The 20,689-nt window shown below is 40.4% G+C and overlaps 1 protein-coding gene across 3 annotated transcripts in view; it reads right to left on the bottom strand.

The window, feature by feature from the left end:
* The window catches only part of NETO1 (neuropilin and tolloid like 1), a 93,235-nt gene extending 77,984 nt beyond the window's left edge, over window positions 1-15,251 (bottom strand). For 2 of the 3 annotated variants that reach the window (XR_004593291.3, XM_034429366.3), the window contains exons 1-2: window positions 12,535-15,251; window positions 5,176-5,229 (exon numbers count right to left, since the gene is read on the bottom strand). Coding sequence is in view for 2 of the 3 variants with exons in the window: in XM_034429366.3 (XP_034285257.1) it covers window positions 5,176-5,229; window positions 12,535-12,562 (82 nt within the window). In the remaining variant the exon portion in view is untranslated. The remainder of the gene's footprint in view (window positions 1-5,175; window positions 5,230-12,534) is intronic. The other variant, XM_034429365.3, reaches the window with a different exon arrangement.
* Between the last annotated feature and the right edge of the window lie 5,438 nt (window positions 15,252-20,689).

Raw genomic sequence — 20,689 nt, 5'->3', positions numbered from 1 at the left:
TGTAAACTTTTGGAAATGCTTTGGGACATTAAACAGGAGTTTGCTAGTGAAGCCTCATAGGGCAGTCAAAATTATACTGAATACCAGAAAGGGCATTTCAAAGGAAAATGGGGGTACTTGGTGCTCTCTGAGCTTGGTTGTTTTCTTTCAGATGTTTCATTATGAAACTAGGTAACATCATCAGTGCTAGCACAGTGCCTATACCACTGATGATGTTACCTAGTTTGGTAATGAAATGTCTCAAGAAAACCATCAAGCTCAGAGAGCACCAAGGACCCCTCAGTTTAACAAATATTTTCTTCTATCAGCTATAAAGAAATACAAGATATCAAACAGAATTTTAAAACAATAACAACAATGGCAGAATCTGCAAGAACAGAACACAGCAGGGTAGGATGATATATAGTTATAGTCTTATTTTTCTGCCTGAAAATAATATAGTGTGCATGTATAACCGATGCAAAGTTATGGTATTTCTAGAAAAAATAATTACTGATTACTGATACTCTCACATATAACAAAATATCAAGATTTCATCATACTCCAGAAACTGTATGTTAAAGAAGGAACTGCATTATAAATAAAAAAAATATAACTCTACCTATATACAATCCCCCCAAATAGCATGGCAACACAACTGAAAGAATCTGATCTGATTACCAACCATCCAATCAGGAAAAGCTACGGATGACATTTTCCAAAATCAAATTAGAGAATGTTGTAATGGTAATGAGAAGATTTAATTTCAATGTTATCTGGTAAAATGCAATTGCCACATATGGATTTCCAGGAAATTCCTGTTTGGTTTTGATTACAAGATTTTATAAAAAGAAGAAAGCAATTGGATTTCTTTGATTTGATGTAATGTGATTTAACCAATAGGGAAAAAAAGTTAGTAATATGAAAGGATTTATTGGAGGAGGCAATCATATGATGGTAGAGTATTTGACTTAAGAAATATAAAGACAAGTGAAAAAAATATTCCTTGGGCTGCAAGGAAAGGTGATTTGAATAAACTCAGAACAATGATAATAGACTGTTCTTGCATGAAAAATTAATAGAATAAAAGTTTGATATTAATGGAAGTTTCTAAAAAAGGAAATATTAAATATGCAATCATAAAAAATTCCAATTAGAAAGGAAAAGGAGAAATAAAGGAAGTCCATGCAGCAGCACAAAAAGCTCATAAGCAATCAAAAAAATGAGAAAGGGCACATATAGAAGGGACAGGAAAGACTAATTATGAAAGAAGGGCAGATACAAGAAACCCAGAATTGCAAAGATTAAGTGATGACCAGAAAAAGTTGTCTTTACATATATGCAATTAAAAAAGGAGCAGAAAACTGATTGTATAAGAAATTGACAAATTGTTCAGAGGTAATATAATTTTTTTCCCTCAGAAAAAGATCTGTTTCTATTAAACAAGCATGATGAGGTGATTGCACGGGCAGGCCAAAAACTTCAAAATGACAGAAAAAATCTTAGGGAGTATCTAAGAACTTTTCAGTAAAGTTCATTTCTTTTGTTCCAAATGAATAACTTCCTAGGCACTGAAGGAATCTGTTCACAGATTCTCAGACTACATTTTGAATTTAGGAAAACCTACAAAACATGAAATGTCAGCAGCCAAAAAAAGGAAAAAGAAACTATCCCTGTCTTCAAAAAGAGTGAAAAAAAGAGTCAAACAGAGAAGATTCAGGATATTAGTCGATCTGTAAATCTCATGTCAGTAGGTTGGAAAACTCTACAGCACATAAAGAAATTCAATTCCTAGAAATCCTACAGGAAACATGGACCGTCAAAAATAAAGCCTACCAGGTTAATTACAGTAAATCATGGGAAAGCTGAGGACATAATGTATCTTTAATTCAGTAAAACATTTTACAACATACCTAAGAATATTCTGATTAATAGGTTTAGGTTTAGGTTTATTTGATTTGTATACCGCCCTACTCCCGAAGGACTCAGGGCGGTGAACAGTCAACAATAAAATACATAAATACAAAAAATTTAAAAACCAGATAAAATCAAATTAAATCATTTTGGCCCAGACAGATTAAAACACCCCAATAATTTAAAAACAGATTAAAATTTACATATTTAAAAAGGGAAGAAATTAGGCCAAGCCCGCCTGATGGAATAAAAAGGTCTTCACAGCACGGCGGAAGGAGCGCAGATCCAGGATCCTCCGTATCTCTGGGGGGAGCTCATTCCAGATGGTAGGTGCCCCCACAGAGAAGGCTCTCCCCCTAGGGATGCCAGTCGACACTGTTTGGCTGACGGCACCCGGAGGAGTCCCTCTCTATGAGAGCGTACTGGCCAGTGGGAGGCTATTGGTGGTAGTAGGCGGTCCCGTAAATAACCAGGTCCTAAGCCATGGAGCGCTTTAAAGGTGGTAACCAAAACCTTGAAGCGCACCCGGAAGACCACCGGGAGCCAGTGCAGCTCGCGCAGGAGAGGTGTTACATGGGAGCGCCATGTCGCTCCCATTACCACCCACGCGACCGCACTCTGCGCCAGTTGGAGCCTCCGGGTGCTCAAGGGGAGCCCCATGTAGAGAGCATTACAATAGTCCAGGCGGGAGGTGACGAGGGCATGAGTGACCGTGCGTAACGAGTCCCGATCCAGAAAGGGACGCAACTGGCGAATCAGGCGAACCTGATAAAAAATCCTCCCGGTCACGGCCGTCAAGTGCTCTTCTAAAGACAGCCGTGAGTCCAGGAGGACGCCCAAGTTGCGAGCCCTCTCCGTGGGGGCCAATGATTCGCCCCCAATAGTCAGTGATGGCATCAACTGACTATATTGGGACGTCGGAAACCACAGCCACTCAGTCTTGGATGGGTTGAGCCTGAGCCTGTTCCTCCCCATCCAGATCCGTACGGCCTCCAGGCACCGGGACATCACTTCAAGGGCATCGTTGGGGTGATCCGGGGTGGAGATGTACAGCTGGGTGTCGTCAGCGTACTGATGGTACTCCACCCCGAAACCACGGATGATCTCGCCCAGCGGCTTCACATAAATGTTGAACAGGAGAGGCGAGAGGACCGACCCTTGTGGCACCCCACATATGAGGGGCCTCGGGGTCGACCTCTGTCCCCCTGTCAACACAGACTGCAACCGGTCAGAGAGAAAGGAGGAGAATCACAACACAGTGCCTCCCACCCCTAACTCTTCCAACCGGTGCAGCATGATACCATGGTCGATGGTATCAAAAGCCGCTGAGAGATCTAACAGGACCAGGACAGAGGAGCACCCCGTCCCGAGCCCTCCAGAGATAATCAACCAATGCGACCAATGCCGTTTCCGTGCTGTACCCGGGCCTGAAGCCCGACTGGAACGGATCCAGTTACGTCGTTTCATCCAGGTGCTGGGGGAGCTAATAAGCTAGTTAACTCTGTTATGTGTGGCAATAGTACTAGATAAATTACATATAGGTGAAAAAACTATTCAAAGTATACTCAGGCAACAAGTATTGAAGGTAATTTATACTTCCTAGTTCCTTGCTGTAATCTATATCTGTAGACAGGAAGGAGGATGAGTTTACTTACTTTCAATCTTTATACAAGTGGTCCTTGAATTATGACCACTCATTCAATGACCATTCATACTTGTGACAGCACTGAACACAAGGGGAACTTATCCTTGAAGTTCTGGATGTTGCAACATCCTCAGGTGATGTAACTATGATCTGAGCCTTCAACACCTAGCTCATGGTTATGTCTCAGTTTCTGACATTACCTGCCAGTTTCCCACAAGCAAAGCCAATACAGAAGCTGGCAGGAAATCAGAAATTTCGTTCCCATGAAGTCTTTGCTTAAGAATAGCAACCGAATGCTGGAACTTTTGTCGCTAGGTGGTGAAGTTATGTAATTCACACTTTACTAATGGATCAATTAGCAACAGCAGTCCTAGTTCTAATTGCTGTTGCATTCTGAGGACAACCTATAGCTCTTGGTCTGAGGTAGAAATTTGACTAGCTGTACTTCATAGACCTATAAATTATATCAGATTAGAATTACATTGGATATTTAGGATTCCAACTGTACTAAAATAGCATCAAACAAATTACTTGTTAAGAAAGCTTCATATCTGTGTTATGTTTGCAGTTTTTAATTTTGTCAGAATCATTTTTCAGCAATTCTATATCTTTAGGAATCCATCTTTTAGATGAGCTGATAGGCAATACTGGTTACATAGTAATTAATATTTAAAATTGGCTGAGTTCACAAATCACATTAATCCAGAATGTGGCAGGTTTAGTTTTCATTGTGATTTGTAAACCGAGACTTTGCAAAGAAGGTTTTATAGTGGAACACATGTTTTAAACCAGTCAGTTGTTTCCTCTGTAAACTTTGGGGGAAACAAGATTTGGCTTAGTTAAATTTGTGAATCAGATCAGAAAATTCTTGCTACTATTACTTTATATTCCAGTTGACTTACTAATAGCATTTAAAAAAAAAATATATCTGTGAGTTAGGAATTCCATTTGTATTCTTAGCCAGAAAGGAACTGTTGGAGATGAAATGCTTGTTTTGCATTTGAAAGTAGCAGCAGCACCTGTTCATTCATATTTCCAGCCAAGAAGCATAGATGTTTGCAATGTCACCAATCCATCTTTTTACAGAAATGTCTGCAAGCAAATATTCAAGCTCAGACAGTACCAAAGACTCCATAGTTCAACCGTAAGCTACAAATATTCTCTTCTATTGTACTAGATCACTTTCTATGTCTTCTGAGCTTGACATTCATTGATTCCATAAATGTAATCATCCGTTTCTAAGTTTACCAACTGTAATATAAGTGTTGGCCAGGATGTGATTGAAATGTTACTCTTATTTTAGGGTCCAATTTTTAGGATCTTATTTTACCTGTTTTGGCCTCCTGATTCAAACAGAAACATGCTAGACCTGCAGCTGCATTGGAATTCAGAAAATTTATTCATTAATTTTTGGCTAACATGTTTCAGTGCTGATCTACATTTGGAAATAAGATGTGTTTTCAATATTAAATGTCATAGTCTGCTTTATTTTAAACTATTTTAAACCTGTTCAGAACAATAAGCACTACAATCCCCCCCTCTTTACTAAATTGTTTGAGAAAAACATAAATCATTTCAAGTTTTAAACATTTTTAAACAAAACCAGTTCAAAGGATTATTTTCTTCTAAAAACATACCTGCTCCTTTTTTTGTTGCCCCAGCACAGTGTAGGATGATAAAACTTGCTACAACTGGAAAATAAAAACATATTAGTTGAAATAAGAAATTAGTTAGGACAACCCTATTGTTAACCTTAATCCAAAGTAGGAAATGATAAAGAAAGAACAAACGGTATATTTTGTTTGGCTGTACTTATTTTTTATAAGAACATAGTAATCCTAAATATGTGGTTACATATTCATAATAAAAGCCACACAGCAAAAGGAATAAATAGACTTATCTTTTAAGCATGAAACATTTTGATTCATGAGTGCTCAGAATTTAGTAAGAGATACATTGAGGAGACACCATTTAAATACTGTATATAGCCAGAGCTGCAATCCTATGCTATTTTCATGGAATAAGTCTCAGGAAAATCAGTGGAACTTACTTCTGCATAAATCTACACTACAGATTTGAAAGAAAAAAAACTGGATGATATTTTATGAGATTTTGGTATTAACTATGTCAGTTATGTGCACACCAGATAGTTATAGTAGTTATAGTTATGGTTATAGTTAGTGATGACATTTAACTAGCCATAGGAATATTGAATAATAGTATATTGATGTATTTAGCCAGGCAATCTGTCCTCCCTCAGATGTTTCTGATATACAATTCTCAGCCATCTGATACCACTGATATAGTTTATTTATTAATTTAATTTAATTTATTTATTTGTCAACAAGTACAACAAGTACAAGGAAACAAGTAACAGTATAGACATATACATGGACACATGAAAAAATTTGGCACAAATAAAAGAAATAAATAAGCAAACGTAGACATAAATACATAAAATGAGTACATATAAATGGGAACAGTAGGACATGGACAGTAGGCACACTGGTGCGCTTATGCGCACTCCCTTAGGGACCTCTTAAAAAACATGAAAGGTCCACGGTAGACAGTTTAAGGTAAAAGGTATGGGGATTAGAGAGACTAACAACAGGATCAGGTAGTGTGCTCCAGACATTTACTACTCTATTGCAGAAGTCATATTTCCTACAATCAAGATTAGAGCTAATTACATTGAGTTTGAATCTATTGATAGCCCTTGTGTTATTGCAGTTGAAATAATGTTTCTTAGTGCCTGCAAAAAAATGTAATAAACAGCACAGAAACTTTTAAAACAAGTATTTCTTAATGGTATTCAAAAGCCTACTAGCTGGATGAAAGAGAATTCAACTGGCTGTTTATTAAATTCATTCATTGGATGACCTTGAAGAAATACTAAATATCAAAATGTAAACCATAGAAAGAGTTAATCCATTCACTGGATTATTACAGATTTTGATTGTAGGAAACTATATAATGAATGCTTTGTATGAATGACCAATTTTTAAAGCTCTCAAACCGAAGCTGGCATTGGTTCACAATGATTGAAGCTCTGTTTTAAAATGCGAATGCATGGAATAGTACTTTCAATAAGGATAAAATTTAGCATTTCTTTTCACATAAAATACATATTGGTAAATGGGCAACTTTACAGCACTTGCATTTCAAATTGTAATAGCTTTGTAGCTTAGTAACCTCCATTCACTGCAACAATTCATCTCTGAAGAGCATATAGACCATCCTATATACAAAGAATGCAAGTGTCATTTGTACATTGTATATCCTAATGCAAATGATATTCAGTAAGCAGCTATTCGGTGCAAACGACTCTTTGAATATAATATCAAGACATACCATTCTACAGAAATGGTGCTTATGCAACCATTACTTTGTTCCCCTTGTCAAGTATTGTCTTTGCTAGCTTCCTACCTCAAATTGATTTCTTCTAAGTGTATGTTCATTATAGGGCTATCAGATCTGAGCTTCAAAACTCTTGAGTACTACTAGGTGAGAGTAAGGAAACAGAAAACAAAAATGGATAGCTGCTCAGATTTTCTACAGAACAGCTATTATGTCCCATCCCTACAATGAGGTGTTGATTATTCCCTAGAGCCAGGTTCCTGTCTCCTCCTTGGAAGATTTTGCCAGCTTTGAGAAATCGGGATCAAGTCTTCAAATGGTGGATATGGTCTCACAGAAAGCCCTATCTACTGCTTTTAGATACATAGCCTCATAAACCTCCCACAAAACATTCCAAGACATTACCTCTGCCATTTTAGAACTTGGCCATCATTTTGTAATCTTGACCAAGTTTGACTGAGATTATCCAAAATGTGTTGGGCTACATGGCCATAACAGTTGATGGTATCATGATAGCAATAATGCAACTGGTGTACTTGTGTCAGATATTGGAATGAAAACTTGTAAAAATGGTGTTTGTTTCATTATATTTTACTAGAAGAGTACTCAAATCCTCTGCTCGAAATAAAATTCCCTATACCAACAGGCTTGAAATTTTAGGCCTCGATAGCCTCGAACTATGCCGTCTATGTTCCGACCTAAGCTTAGTTCATAAGATTATTTACCAAAATGTCCTACCTGTAAATGAGTACTTTAATTTCATATATTTACAGCAGAATCAAGCTGGGTATTTAGAAAATTAGGTGAATAATAATAATAATGCACCTATTCAGTTCTAACATCTAGAGTCCACTGACATTGTTACACCAACTCTGTTGTGCTTTCATTGAGCATAATTTTCCCCTTTCCCCATTTATACAGGTATGCCAATCAAGAAATATGTGCACCTAATACAAAGTACGGTATATGCTGCTGAAGTTTAAAACTTATCTCTGATGTTCTGTACATCTTATGATCATAGCATTTTTTTTATTTTTGATGCATGTAAGCTACTTAAAAGCATTAATTTAAGGAAATCCTAGAAAAAATAATCTGCAGAATTTCTTCCCCTATGTATCCACTAGTGGCTTCATAGAATTAGCTGTCCCATAACTACTGGGAACTTAAATGTATCATTTATGAATTTTCTTTAGTTACAATCTTAGAATCCCATTACCACTTTTTCCTAGATCTTCCTCTTAGGGTGCCTTGCAACAGATCAGCAAACATTATTTAAAAGCGCTAGCAACTGCTAAGAAAAAAGAGGATAAGCAATATTCAGATAGCAATAGACTCATAGTGCTTTATAGCCCTCTCTTAGTGGTTTACAGAATCAGCATATTGCCCTCAACAATCTGGGTCATTTTAACCTTGGAAGGCTAGAAGGCTGAGTCAACCAGATCTTATATAACTGATTTGGTATGGCCATGGTACGCACTTCACTAATTCATTACCATTTACAAATATTTGTCATTGGGAACTTGTTACATTGATTCACTTTCCATAAGGCTGAACTGAAGCTTGATAGTACTATAAAGCTTACAAATTTCTCCATTTGTAATATTAAAAGATAAATCACTGAGAAGAGAGGGTCAACCTATTCTCCAAAGCACCTTAGAACATGACAAGTACTAGATGCAACTTGTCAAGGAGACAATGAACCTAGAACTAAGAAGAAATTTCCTGTCAGTGAGAACAATTAATCAGTGGAATGGCTTGCCTTCAGAAGTTGTGGGTGCTTCCTCACTGGAAGTGTTTAAGAAGAGATGGATAGTCATTTGGTATAATCTCTTCCTTGGACAAGTGGTTGGACTAGAACACCTGCAATGTTCCTTCCGAACTGTTTCAAAGTTATGTTGTTTTGGTCCTGAGGCCTGACAGGTTATGGTCCCTCAACTATCTACTCTTCGCATTTTTCCTCAAACCACTGTGGATACTTCTAGGATTCTAAAAACTTCTGTTCTGCTATCTAATACTTTAAAACTTCAATTTTCCTTGCCTTCTAATAGTACCATAGCAGCTGAAGAAGTGTTCTACTTTAAAGAAGATTTAGTTTATGCTTGGTCAATTCTGGTCCACATATGGTCCTCAGTACTTTTTGATATTACCTGCTATCTTGTTATTTTATTTATTATCCTCCTCTTAAAATGATGGAATCACAGCATTTTGTCATGCACAGTTCTTGGGCTTTTAATTCTGCTTCATAATCCTACCTTGGTATTGTAAGGGTTATAAAAAGATAATAAACTGTGCAGATAAGAAATGTCTGTACACAGATACCATTTCCAGCCTGTTGCTAAATGTGGTTTGGGGAACATTCTAGGTTTGAGACGATGTATGAATAAACTAGAGAAATAATCACTATTGTTACTAATCTTGGACTGGAACACCAGAGTTCTAAAACTTGTTTCCCCATAGTGGTCATTTGTTGACTTTACACCCTGACCGTGTGAGTTTGACACTCACAAGTTTGAAGCCCAGCCAACTTCAAGCTATTCCTTGAGCTTTTAGCCTCATATTGTAGAATTGCCCATATGTCCCCAAATCAATGCACATAGTTCTGTTAGTTGTCAAAGAACTTTAGTTGAGAGAACATAATATTCTGAGTTAAATATTATTTACCAGTATTTTATATTTCATAATACCAACATAACCCACTTTTCTTTGAAACAAAAGTTTTGTTTTGGAAGTCAGCAATATATTCTGAGACAAACACCACTGTATAATAAATTGATTGAACAAAAAGGTTTCTGTCCTGTCAAAAATGTATTTAGTAAGAAATACTGTTAAGAGAAAACTCTGCTATTAACTAAATGCATTATTCATCTTGGATTTCCAAAACACTTTAAAGAAATTTCAGGGTTTTGAAATTATATCAGTACATTTAAGAAACAGCGAAAGGAGAAAAATTGTGTATTTAGACAGGGGCCATAGGGGAGGGAATATACTTGAAGTCTACTGCTGTCATTTTATTTTCTTGTTCCTAAACAATAGCTGTCACCATGGAATATACTAAGTATTTAAATTTTATGTTTAAATAGGCAGACTGAGCATATGATATTTCCACAATTCCAAAACAAGAAAGAGAAAATCATGATTTATATGTTGTTCTTTCAAAGACAGATTCTGACATTTATACTATGAACTGGAGACTTCAGACAGAGAACTTTTTGTATTACCAATCAAAAGCCACTGAGCTTTCCTACTCCCTTCTGCTTCTCTGTCTTTAGTGAATGATTTGTGGTAAGAAAAGGAAGGAAGTTGAGGTGAGAAAGCAAAGTCACCAAAAAAATTCTATAAATATAAACCAGAAATCTTGTCTGGAAACATCCTTGTTGAAACTCAAGCTACCTTCTGAAAAAAATCATAAACAGTATTAAAATATGTATCCCTCTTTGCTAAAGTAGGAAACCTGTGCTCAGTTATTCATGCCTAATTCCATTCACTGATATGAATCAAATTGTTACATTCTTAATGCTTTGAAACCTGATCAGCAATAAGCATCATGGATTTGTAGTCCAAAACATCCAGAGAATATCTGTTTGCCTCCTTTAACAAATATTTAGATGAAGGTTTATGTTTATATAGTGAAAGATGATTCAGTGTATATAAATGACATAAGATTTATTTAGATGTTCATAAGAAAAGCTGATGAGTAGTTTGCTATTGAATCATGTACTATATATTCATAATCATACTATAACATTCTTTGCAGGTTTACTTTGCAAAACGTTCTACCATGTTTATTCCAAAGTGTTAACAGAATTTAACCCTAAATTACTGAATTAGAATTACTGAAATAACTAAAATAATTCAAAGCCAGGATGATATCCCTCAGCTTCATCTACTTATGAAAAAATGGGCATAGTAATAACCAATACACTTGAGATGACTATTGATATGATGTAAATTAAAAGATATGGACACACCCCATTAAATTTAATGGCAGAATTATTTAATAGTAATCAAATGAGCTTAATATTGTTTAATGTATGACTCTATTTGCACATTATTGGAGAAATTATGAATCTTATTAGCTACCGAGCACTTGAATATTAACCAGATGGTTCTAACTACAAATAACTTTTTAAATTAAATTATTCACTTGACTAGAAATGAATTAATGCTAAATCCCTTTTCCTTTCATCTGATTATTTGCTATGACCTCCATCAAATAAAGTTGGAGAGAAAAGGAGAAAATGAACATCTTACTACTACCATCCTGACTCAAAAAAAATCCATTCACTATGCTTTGAAAGAAAGCAGTTTTCTTTTAAAGCCAAAATTAAGAATAGTACTGTCTCCATTTTCACATCCCATTCCCATTAAGCTTTCTGATTCACATCCTCCTTCAAGATACTAATGCTTGTCTGTACTGTATCCAGTGAGAACAGAAAAAAATAAGCTGAAAACAAATTTATCTAGGGGCCCATCACTGACCCTTCAAAAAAAATTGATCTTTTTAGTCAAATAAATCATGTATTAGAGGCAGTTTTGTACTACGTTTGCTGAGATGTGTTTAAACATATTTAACTTCATTATTTAATCTGGGTTATAAATATATTATTTCTGTTTATGGAATTGGATATGTAAGTACCATTAAATGAAAATATTTCTCTCAGTTTCCACTAGTATTTGTGAAAGCATGTAGCTTAATAAAGTATTATACCATACGACTTGAGAATTTTAAATACTGAAAGAAACCTAAGGAAAACTGTAACTTTAGAGCTAGTCAGTAATCACCAGCCAGTGACTTAAATGTAATAACAGGGCTTCCTGAAGGAGGAAGAATAGAACTACTCAAATCCAGCAGCCTGTTTTAATCCTGAATAATGTCAGTAATTAATGAGTTTGAATTAATTTAGACAGCTGGCTGCAGGGACGGATATTTGCCATTCATTCGGTGAAAATCTCACCCTCACGCCTCCCTGGGACTCAATCTACATACACAACCTAGAACTGAAGATGAGGGGGAAGGGACACAGAGCCATTCTGATTTTGAACCTGGTTACACAGAAGTAAGTTCCAGTGAATTTCAGAGAACCGGATTCCCAACGAGAGCAAATAATAGACTGAAGCGGGCCCCCACCGCCCCACCAGCCGGAATTGGCCAAATTCCAGAATGCACCGACTTCTGCGCGGTTTTAAAATCTCGGTTAGCTTAACTGTTATAAGGAGGTTTAAAAAAAAAAAAAGTGAAGAGAGTTTTAGCGGGCAAGGTCTCTCGGCTTCATCCGCCCTCCTCCTTCCGCATATGGGTTTGTGGAGCAGATTTGCCCCCAACTGGATTCTTCTAGATCGCAACCCGGATCGAAGAGCCAGGAGTTCCCTCGCGGTTCTAGTTCAAGGAGTCAGGGTGTCCAGATTCGCGATTCCGTGGGGGAGGGGGGAGGGGGAAGCGTCTGAGGCGGCGGCAGGGGAAAGATTTACACCTACGCCATTCACCTTTTTCCGCAACTCATCTCCTTCTCCTAGTTTGCAACAACCTTTCGCCGGAGGGAGGGGGGAGGAGGAGGGGAGAGGGGGTTGGCCGACGCGAGTGCCCGGCAGAGCGCGTTCAAGTCTCAGTCCAAGGCGGGCGCGGGGGAAGCGGTACTCACTGTGAAACAAGCTGCGTCCATGGATCATGTCTGTTCCTTACACAAGGGGCTGCGCTCTCCACTAATTCCATCTAGAGACGGGAGGGCTTCCACGGTGGAGAGCCGAGCAGCCGGGAGCCCACGCGCGCGGCACACGCTCAGCCCAGAAGCTCGACGTCCCCCTCTGCACTCGCTCGCGCTCTCGCCCCGCCGTTTGGCAAGGAGCGACCATTTCCACCGCTCGGCTCCAGAGCAGCCAGCTTCAGGGGCTAGCAGCGGCCGCCGCAGCCGCCGGGAGTCTGCATAACCGGCCAAGAAAGGCGAGGGAGGAAGAAGAGACGCAAAAGCTCGACTCCGGGCGACGGCAAACGGCCGCCAACAGGGAGCTCCCAGGCTCCGGCGCGGAAGGGAGGCGGGCTTCTCTCCTCCCGCTTTAATCGCCAGTTTCCCACACAGCAACCAGTCTTTCGGAGAGAATTTGGAGGCCGAGCTCGTCCGGCCTTTTAGAATTATTACGGCGCACAGAAGGGAAGAAGCCGGGTGGGCCTGTCATCAGTTCCCGGGTGGGACGAGGTGGGGTGAGGCCCCCAAAGTGGGAAGAAAAGGCTTCTCCAGGGAGAGGGGGGAGGGAAGAGAACAAGGGAAGGGGGCAGAGGGCAAAAATGGGCTCACCCAGTGGGGGATTTAGTCATCTTTGGGGGCCCGCCGCGCAATCCTTATTATTAAAGGCGAAGCCCTTTAAAGTCAGCAAAGCTCATGTCGCCCGCCTCGTGGCAGCACATCAAGCCGAAGTAAAAGTGCGTCTCCTCCGGCCGGAGTAGTAGGACCAGGAAAGGAAAGAGAGAGAAAGAAACAAATCACAATTCAGCCCAGAAGCGATTTAACCCAGGAGAATCTCTCAAGCAGCGATCGGGAGCGAGACCCCGGAGGGCCACGCAGTCTTGGAGGTGCCGCCGCCGCCGCCGCCTACCGAGCGCCCTTCAGTGTCTGCCCCAAGCAAGAGATGGCGCCTTTTCCACCCTCGCCAACCTGCGAAGGATCTTCGCTCTGCGCGCTGCAGTCTTTCTGGGTCCAAGAGCAAGAGTGGGGCGGGCTGGAGACACTGCAATAAAAGTTTAGTGTCAGGCCGGCGGCCGCCAATAAATCTCTTTTCCTCCGTCCGGAGGTAGCAGGGGAATAGACCTGCTCCGGGTTCTTTTTCTTCTCCAGTAAGATCCCTTTTTTCTTCCACCCTCAGGGCACCATCCGAGACTGGGCTGCGAAGAGAGATCGCCGAGGAGAAGGGGAGGCGGAGCCGGGATGGCGATCCTGAGCGCAGCAGCGGGAAAGGCAGATTCCCTTGAAACGGATTCAACTCTCCTCTTTTTTTTTTTTTTCACTCGGTGGCTTCTGCGCTCAGTCCCCCCACATACACACCGCAGCCGCGCCAAAAGGACGAAGTCCGCAATAGCGGCTGCTTTTTCACGCACAGGGATTTCCTTGCCTGCAGCCGCCGCTTCTTCTCTCGCGCGCCGTCAGTGGCATCCACGCAAAAAGAAGAGCCGCGTGGGGAGGGGGAGAGGAGGGGGCGGGGTGAGCGATGAGAAATAGCCGCTGAATAAGGCAGGGCCGGGAAGGAGGGGGCAGTAGGAGAAATCTAACCGTAGCTTCTGTGAGTGATAATCCTCCCCACCTGCTGCTTGCGAAGGTGCTGCCGGAAGGAACAGAGTAATATATACAAGCTGAAACAGGAAAAGAAAGTCCAGTTGCGCAACCGCCCCTCCGGTAAAAGCCGAATCTATAGGTTTAAAAAACAAAAACAAAAATTGAGTGGGAAATTTACCAAACCTTTTGCAGCGTTCCCCACGAAGCAAGTGGGCAGATCTGTTTGCTTTTCATTGGGAAGATCTGCGGCGTGGAAGTATTTAGATAGCAGATAGTCAGAAAACTCCAAAATGGAAAAAAAAAACCAAAAAGTGTCCTGGAAGAAGAAGAAATCCTAAACGACTTCCGTATTTGTTGCGAAGAAAATATATCACCCGGAGTCGAGCTGGACAAAAAGGAGAGGAGGCGGCGACTGTCCTTTGATTTAGCCCCACCAGTTACGGCGGAGATTCCCAAGTAAGCCAAAAGTCAGCCGCCTTGGCAGTAATACGCGAAGCCTCATCCAAATGATCATTTTCGGCGTGGTCCAAAAATAATGTCACGACGGATCCCATGCAGTGCCTTGCAGGAGCGTTTCCTTAAGGGGTGGGAGGGGCGTCTTTGAGAAACAAGAAGTCACAATCGGCAAAAGCCACTTCTCCAAACCAGGAGCCCGACAGCTGCGATCCGAGGAGAGGAAAGACAGATTTCCTGGAATAGAGATAAGGGGAACGCAAAACGATGCATTCTGTATAGATCTCACTTCTTGCCCGGGCTTTGTGAGCTTCTGCAAAAACGTCCAACCCCAGTCATAGCTAACCTGATGATGTGAAATTTGTGGATTTTAGGACAGGTAGCCCATTGACTTAGAATTCCCGGTCCCAGATCCGCTTGTTTGCAATTTTCCGGTCATTGCCAAAGTTAGCCCCTTAGCCGCCTCAAATGGATTGGAGTTTTAACTTCCGCTGGGCTCCCAAATCCTTTTCTTCTAAGGAAAGTGAGCCGCCTAATCTGCTTTTCGCTTCCGATGAGACGCAGGGCTTGTGGCTATTTCTAAACACAAAGGCGAGAAGCATCAACCGACGATGTTCTTATTGGGAGCTGGGACTAATATTCACGCCTCCGGTGGAATTACCCAATGCGTTAACGGGAGCCAGGCGCTTAGTCATAGCGATTGTAGGATCCACGCTCTCCGCAATGATGCCCAAGCAGGTACAAGAAGAGATCAGAGCTTATCTTGTCGGCTTGGAGAGGACTCCTTTTTCTTTAACTTATGTTTGCCTGAATTCTCTGCAACCAAACGGCTCTTTTCTCAAGACTCACCGTTTCAAGGCACTTTCATTTTGTGTCTGCGGGTTGTCCTTTGGAGAGTGTTTTTTTTCCCAAATTCGGCCCCAGTTGTCACCACATGCAGCTCCACCAACTTCTATAAATGTAACAACGTCAAGATTTTCCCCTCCCCCCTTATGCCCTTCATCAATAGGGTTAGAACTGGAGCAAAAGACACGATTTGTCTGAAAATTTCCTGCAGGAGAATGCAGGTAATCACTGCACTTGTAGGTAGGGCCATTTTTGGAGTGATGGTTTCTTTGCAAAGAACTATTGTCTAACTTTCTTTTAAGTGTAATAGAAAAAGAACTAAAGGGGTTGTGTTGATTCTCTTTCATCTGGATATGAAGGACTGAAAATAAAGGCAGCTAACTTGGGGAATGGTTCAGAAGCAGAAGGGATCTGGAAAGCTACAAGTCCATATTTCTTGACAAGATGACCTTCATTGAGTCACTTTTCCTCTCCTTACTTGGATTCCCAAGATACTGAGTTCACAACTTTGCTATATTTACATTTACAAATATTCACTATACCTCTGACTTGCTGAAATATCCATGGAATCACATTAACTGAGCCTAGACTTAATAAGATTACCTGGTTGGTACTTGTGGCAATTACCACAAGATACCAGAGCTGTAGTGTTATGGAAGGAAGGAATTAAGAGACATCCCTTCGGGGCAGACAGAGTCAGTTTATTATTGCAATAAGGTTCAGATAGGTATCGCTACCTCAAAATCTGAGCAAAGTAATGAACATGAGATTCCAGTTTTATATAGTTTCAAACAAAGGATTCTGCTAACACAGCAATTCATATGATCATATACATTTGTCATTTTTAATTGACATTTCCTAATTACTAAGTTTCATATTATTCTTTGCCAACAGTCATAATTCTTCATGTAAATCACTGAAGCATAGATTCAAATTATCTCTCGTTAATATTACATGTGGTCATACTTGATCTCTTTAACCTTCAAACTGTATATCACCAAATGTCTCTTATCTCTGACAACTGAGGGGCCCCTCTCTGAATGTTTCTACTTCAAAGGAACTTTTGTTCTGCCTTTGTACTGTCTCAACTGGTTAATTTGCAAGCACATTTTCTTTCCTACAATATTATGAATAAAGAGGGCCCTTCAGTGATCATCCAGCTGGACCCACTTACCTACATTAGTAGGTTAGGCTAGGAAGATGAAAATTGTTCTGAAAGAAAGCAGTTGCAAATCTATTATAGGCTATGCCAAGAATATCATTTATTTGTATCAATGAAGTCAAAGCTGGATTTAGACAAAAGCTGAGCAAGCTACAGCTTCAGGGCTTCATATTTGTAGTGAATGCATCAGGAACCCAAATATTTCTAAAAAGCATCCAGCTTCTATTTCTTTAAATACCTCAGAGAAGTTAAAGGCCACATCTGCTACTTCTAGTGTATGGGCATTATTGATTTGCAGGGTGGAAGCAAACCTGCATTAGGTTTAGGCTATTTAGTTTCGTAACATCACTACAAATGAACACCCAATAATTAGTGGTGAAATCCGAACCAGTTTGCTACTGGTTCGCTGGCCGCACATGTGCAGTACGCACCAAAAGGAGGCTTGGGAAGGTAAATAGAAGGGGGGAATCAGCTGTGCCACACGATTTAGCTAAACCCCGCTGTACAGCTGATCCCACCCCCTGCTGTGCAGTGCACGCCAAAAGGAGGCTTGGGAAAGTAAGTAGAACAGTGAGGGGGGGATCAACTGTAGCATGCTATTTAGCTTTGCTAGAAAACAGGATTTCCTGCTTTCTAGCAAAGCTAAACCCCACTGATCATCGGAAATATTGGTTCGGAGGAACTGGTAGATTTTTAAACTGCCGGTTCAACTGAACTGGTAGCTTTTTTTTTTTACTACCAGTTCACCCAAACTGGTAGTTTTTATCACTACCATTCTCCCAAACCAGAGCGAACCAGTAGCATTTCACCCCTGCCAATAATCCTGTTTGCTTCTTGGTTTTTCTGACTTTTCTGGGGAAAAGTCAGAAATTCAAGTTGATGGCAATAATCTAGATCAGAGTTGTCAAACTCAAGGCCCGTGGGCCAGATCTGGCCCACGATGTGGTTGGATCCAGTCCATGGCGCCATCCTGGAAAATGTAAGGGACTGGGCCCTGTCACTTCAGCCTGCGGTCTACCCACGTCGCTTTGGCCCAGTCTACCCAATGTGAATAGGAAACATCAGGCCAGCATGGCTTCAGCCCAGTCTACTCAATGCAAAGAGGAAAGATGCCAGCAGTTTGGGGAGTGGTGTCAAGCTGGTCATGCCCAACCAGTTGGCCATGCCCACCCAGGCCCCCAAGGTCAACCACAGCCCTGATGTGCCCCTCAGTGAAATTGAGTTTGACACCCCTGATCTAGATCAAAACTACCATCTAGCTGACTTTTTTTTCACCTCACTATGGGCAATTCTGTCTCAAGGATTAATAACATTGTTAATACAATGTTAATTATGAATTGAGAGCCAGTTTGATGTAATAGTTAAGGTATCAGGCTAGAAACTAAAAGATCATAAGTTCTAGTTCCTCCTTAGGCACAAAGCCAGCTGAGTTATCCTGTGCCAGTCATCCTCCCAGCATTCAGAAGGAGGCAGTGGCAAACCACTTTGCCAAGAAATCTGCAGGGATTTGTCCAGGCAGTCACTAGTAGTCGAAAAATGACTCAAAGGTGCCAAAACAAACAAACAAACAAAAGAAAAATGTCATAGAAATATCTGCTTGCATCCCTGTGAGTGCCAAGCAAAGCTGCAGAGCCATGTTTTTATGTCCTTCCAGAAGGCCAGTAGAGTGGGAACCTATCTCACTTCTGGGGGCAATGGCACAGAAGGTTTTCTTCCTGAATTACTTTACTTTGTTGTAATTTTAGATATCATACTTAATAGAATTTTTAAAATAGGCTACATCCTGAATCTCACTTATAAGATACTAGTTATTTTATAAATGTATTTTAATTCTGGATTGGATTGGATTGGATTGGATTGGATTGGATTGGATTGGATTGGACTGGACTGGACTGGACTGGATTGGATTGGATTGGATTGGGCTGGGCTGGGCTGGGCTGGGCTGGGCTGGGCTGGGCTGGGCTGGGCTGGGCTGGGCTGGGCTGGGCTGGGCTGGACTGGACTAATGGAACCCACAACATATTTTCCCTGTCTGACTGGTTGGGAGAGGATGATGTAATGGATGGTTCTGACTTCATGTCATGTAGGACTTTAAAGGTGATAACCAATACCATGACTTGAACCCAGAAGCAGGCTGGGCTGCAGCTCATGTGCTTGAGCTGATATTACATGTGCCAGTCTTTGGGAACCCCAAATTGTTTGATTGGTCTCACTTTGTACCAACTGAAGCCTCCATATACTTTTCAAGGGTAACTCTATGTAATGTGCATTGAAACAATCCAAATAGGAGATGACCAGAGCATAAATGACCGAGTGGAAAGCCTCCGTATCCAAAAAAGGGTATAACCTTTTTGTTATACACAGTTGAGCAAACTAGCCACAACTGCCACAACTGCCACCTAATCTTTGAGCAGGAGCTATGAGTCTACTAGAATCCCAAGATTATGCATGGAGTAATTCAACCCCATCCAAGATCAAAGATATTAATTTTCCTGGATGCAGACAGGCATATTATATTTAAGTAATATACATATAGCTAATAGTTTATCATGTAAGTGAGATGATCTTGAATTGTAACTCGCATCACCTTTGACTACTAATTATAATGGGTCAGCTAAAATACAGATTACCTACTTCCTTTATATAAAAATGACTTTTTCATTAAAATAATAATGAGATAAATATCAGTAAAGCCAGGTGATATAAAAGTACTTTCTAATACCTAGTGCTTTCTTTTCTCAGATACAGTGAGAGAGAGAGAAGAATTCTGCTTTTTCACACAATGCTGCCCTAGAACAGGGATCCCCAACCCCTGGACCAAGGCCCATTACTGGGCTGTGGCCTATTCCGAATTGGCCCATGTGAGTGGCTGGCGGAGCACATGCACAACTCAACGTACATGAGCAGCAGGCCGGAGGGTACTCTCACTTGCATGCACCAGCCGGCCGCTTACACATGTCAAACTGGCCCAGTTCCCCACCTCCCAGCCAGGCTGCCAAGCTAGCAATAGAAAAACTCAATGGTTTGAAGCTTATCCAAATCAAAATATTTTAAGCTCATCCTGAAAGATAAACTAGACAAGAAAATAAACAGTTCTTAGTCAAGTGGTTCAAGAATTGTAGAGTATGGCCACTAAAACATCTTCCACAATGTAGTCATGGCTGAGAAAGAAATAAAAAGATCACCATGAAACATTATGTAGATCGACCCCCCCTTTTTCTTCTAGCATTCTGTTGCTTTTACTAATGTTCATTCAGCAAACCTTTGGCTGACCAATTGTCTCTATACTTGTGGTCAAAACATTAAGTCAGCATGCATTATTTCTGAGAGAGACTTAATTTCATATATTCATAAACATTTGTTTATAATGTTCATAAAAATGTTAACACCAATATTAACGCTATTAATTCACATAGTTATTTAACATTATCATTATTAAAGAGGACAGAAGAAGTAAGGACTCTGTCTAACTGCAATCCCACAGAGTAGACTCAAAACTCATTTAAGTTATATAATCCATTTAATGCAGTGTTGGCTTTATTATTGATTTGATATAGTTTAGAGACTGCCCAACTCTAGAAGGATCTGGCAAGCTTACAATTAAAAAAAAAAAAGATAAGTACAATTAAAGAAGAAAAAAAGAGCATAAGTATCCAGAAGGCTCTATGTAAGAACAAATGTCCTTGAGGGACTCAACCATCACTGTGCCCAAGACCTGGGAGGAAAGCCAAGTTTTCAATGACTTTCTGAACATCATCAGGGTGGGAGCTGTATGGATTGTTTTGGAGTAGTGGGGGGATGATGCTATTTCAGCAGGAAATACAATTCCTAGGTAACAATATATGGCATGGTTAGAGGGACCCAAAATGTATTCAACATGACCGATTTCTCCAGGTAGGTAATCCTTCAAACAGCCAAGTCATGTATCGAGGTCTGTGGCTTTAGTCTTATATGTACATAACCTGCAAACACTGCAGCACATGAACTTATTTGGAAAGAAAGCAGTTGCAGTCCTATCCTGTTTGGGCTGCAACTTTCTGGATAATCACTAGGCAGCAACAAAGAGTTTTC

Source organism: Pantherophis guttatus, chromosome 3 (genome assembly GCF_059756535.1).
Source record: "Pantherophis guttatus breed Tessera chromosome 3, ASM5975653v1, whole genome shotgun sequence".
Lineage (NCBI taxonomy): Eukaryota > Metazoa > Chordata > Lepidosauria > Squamata > Colubridae > Pantherophis > Pantherophis guttatus.
Note: the sequence above shows the minus strand (reverse complement) of the source record. Positions and strands in the feature narration are given on the sequence as shown.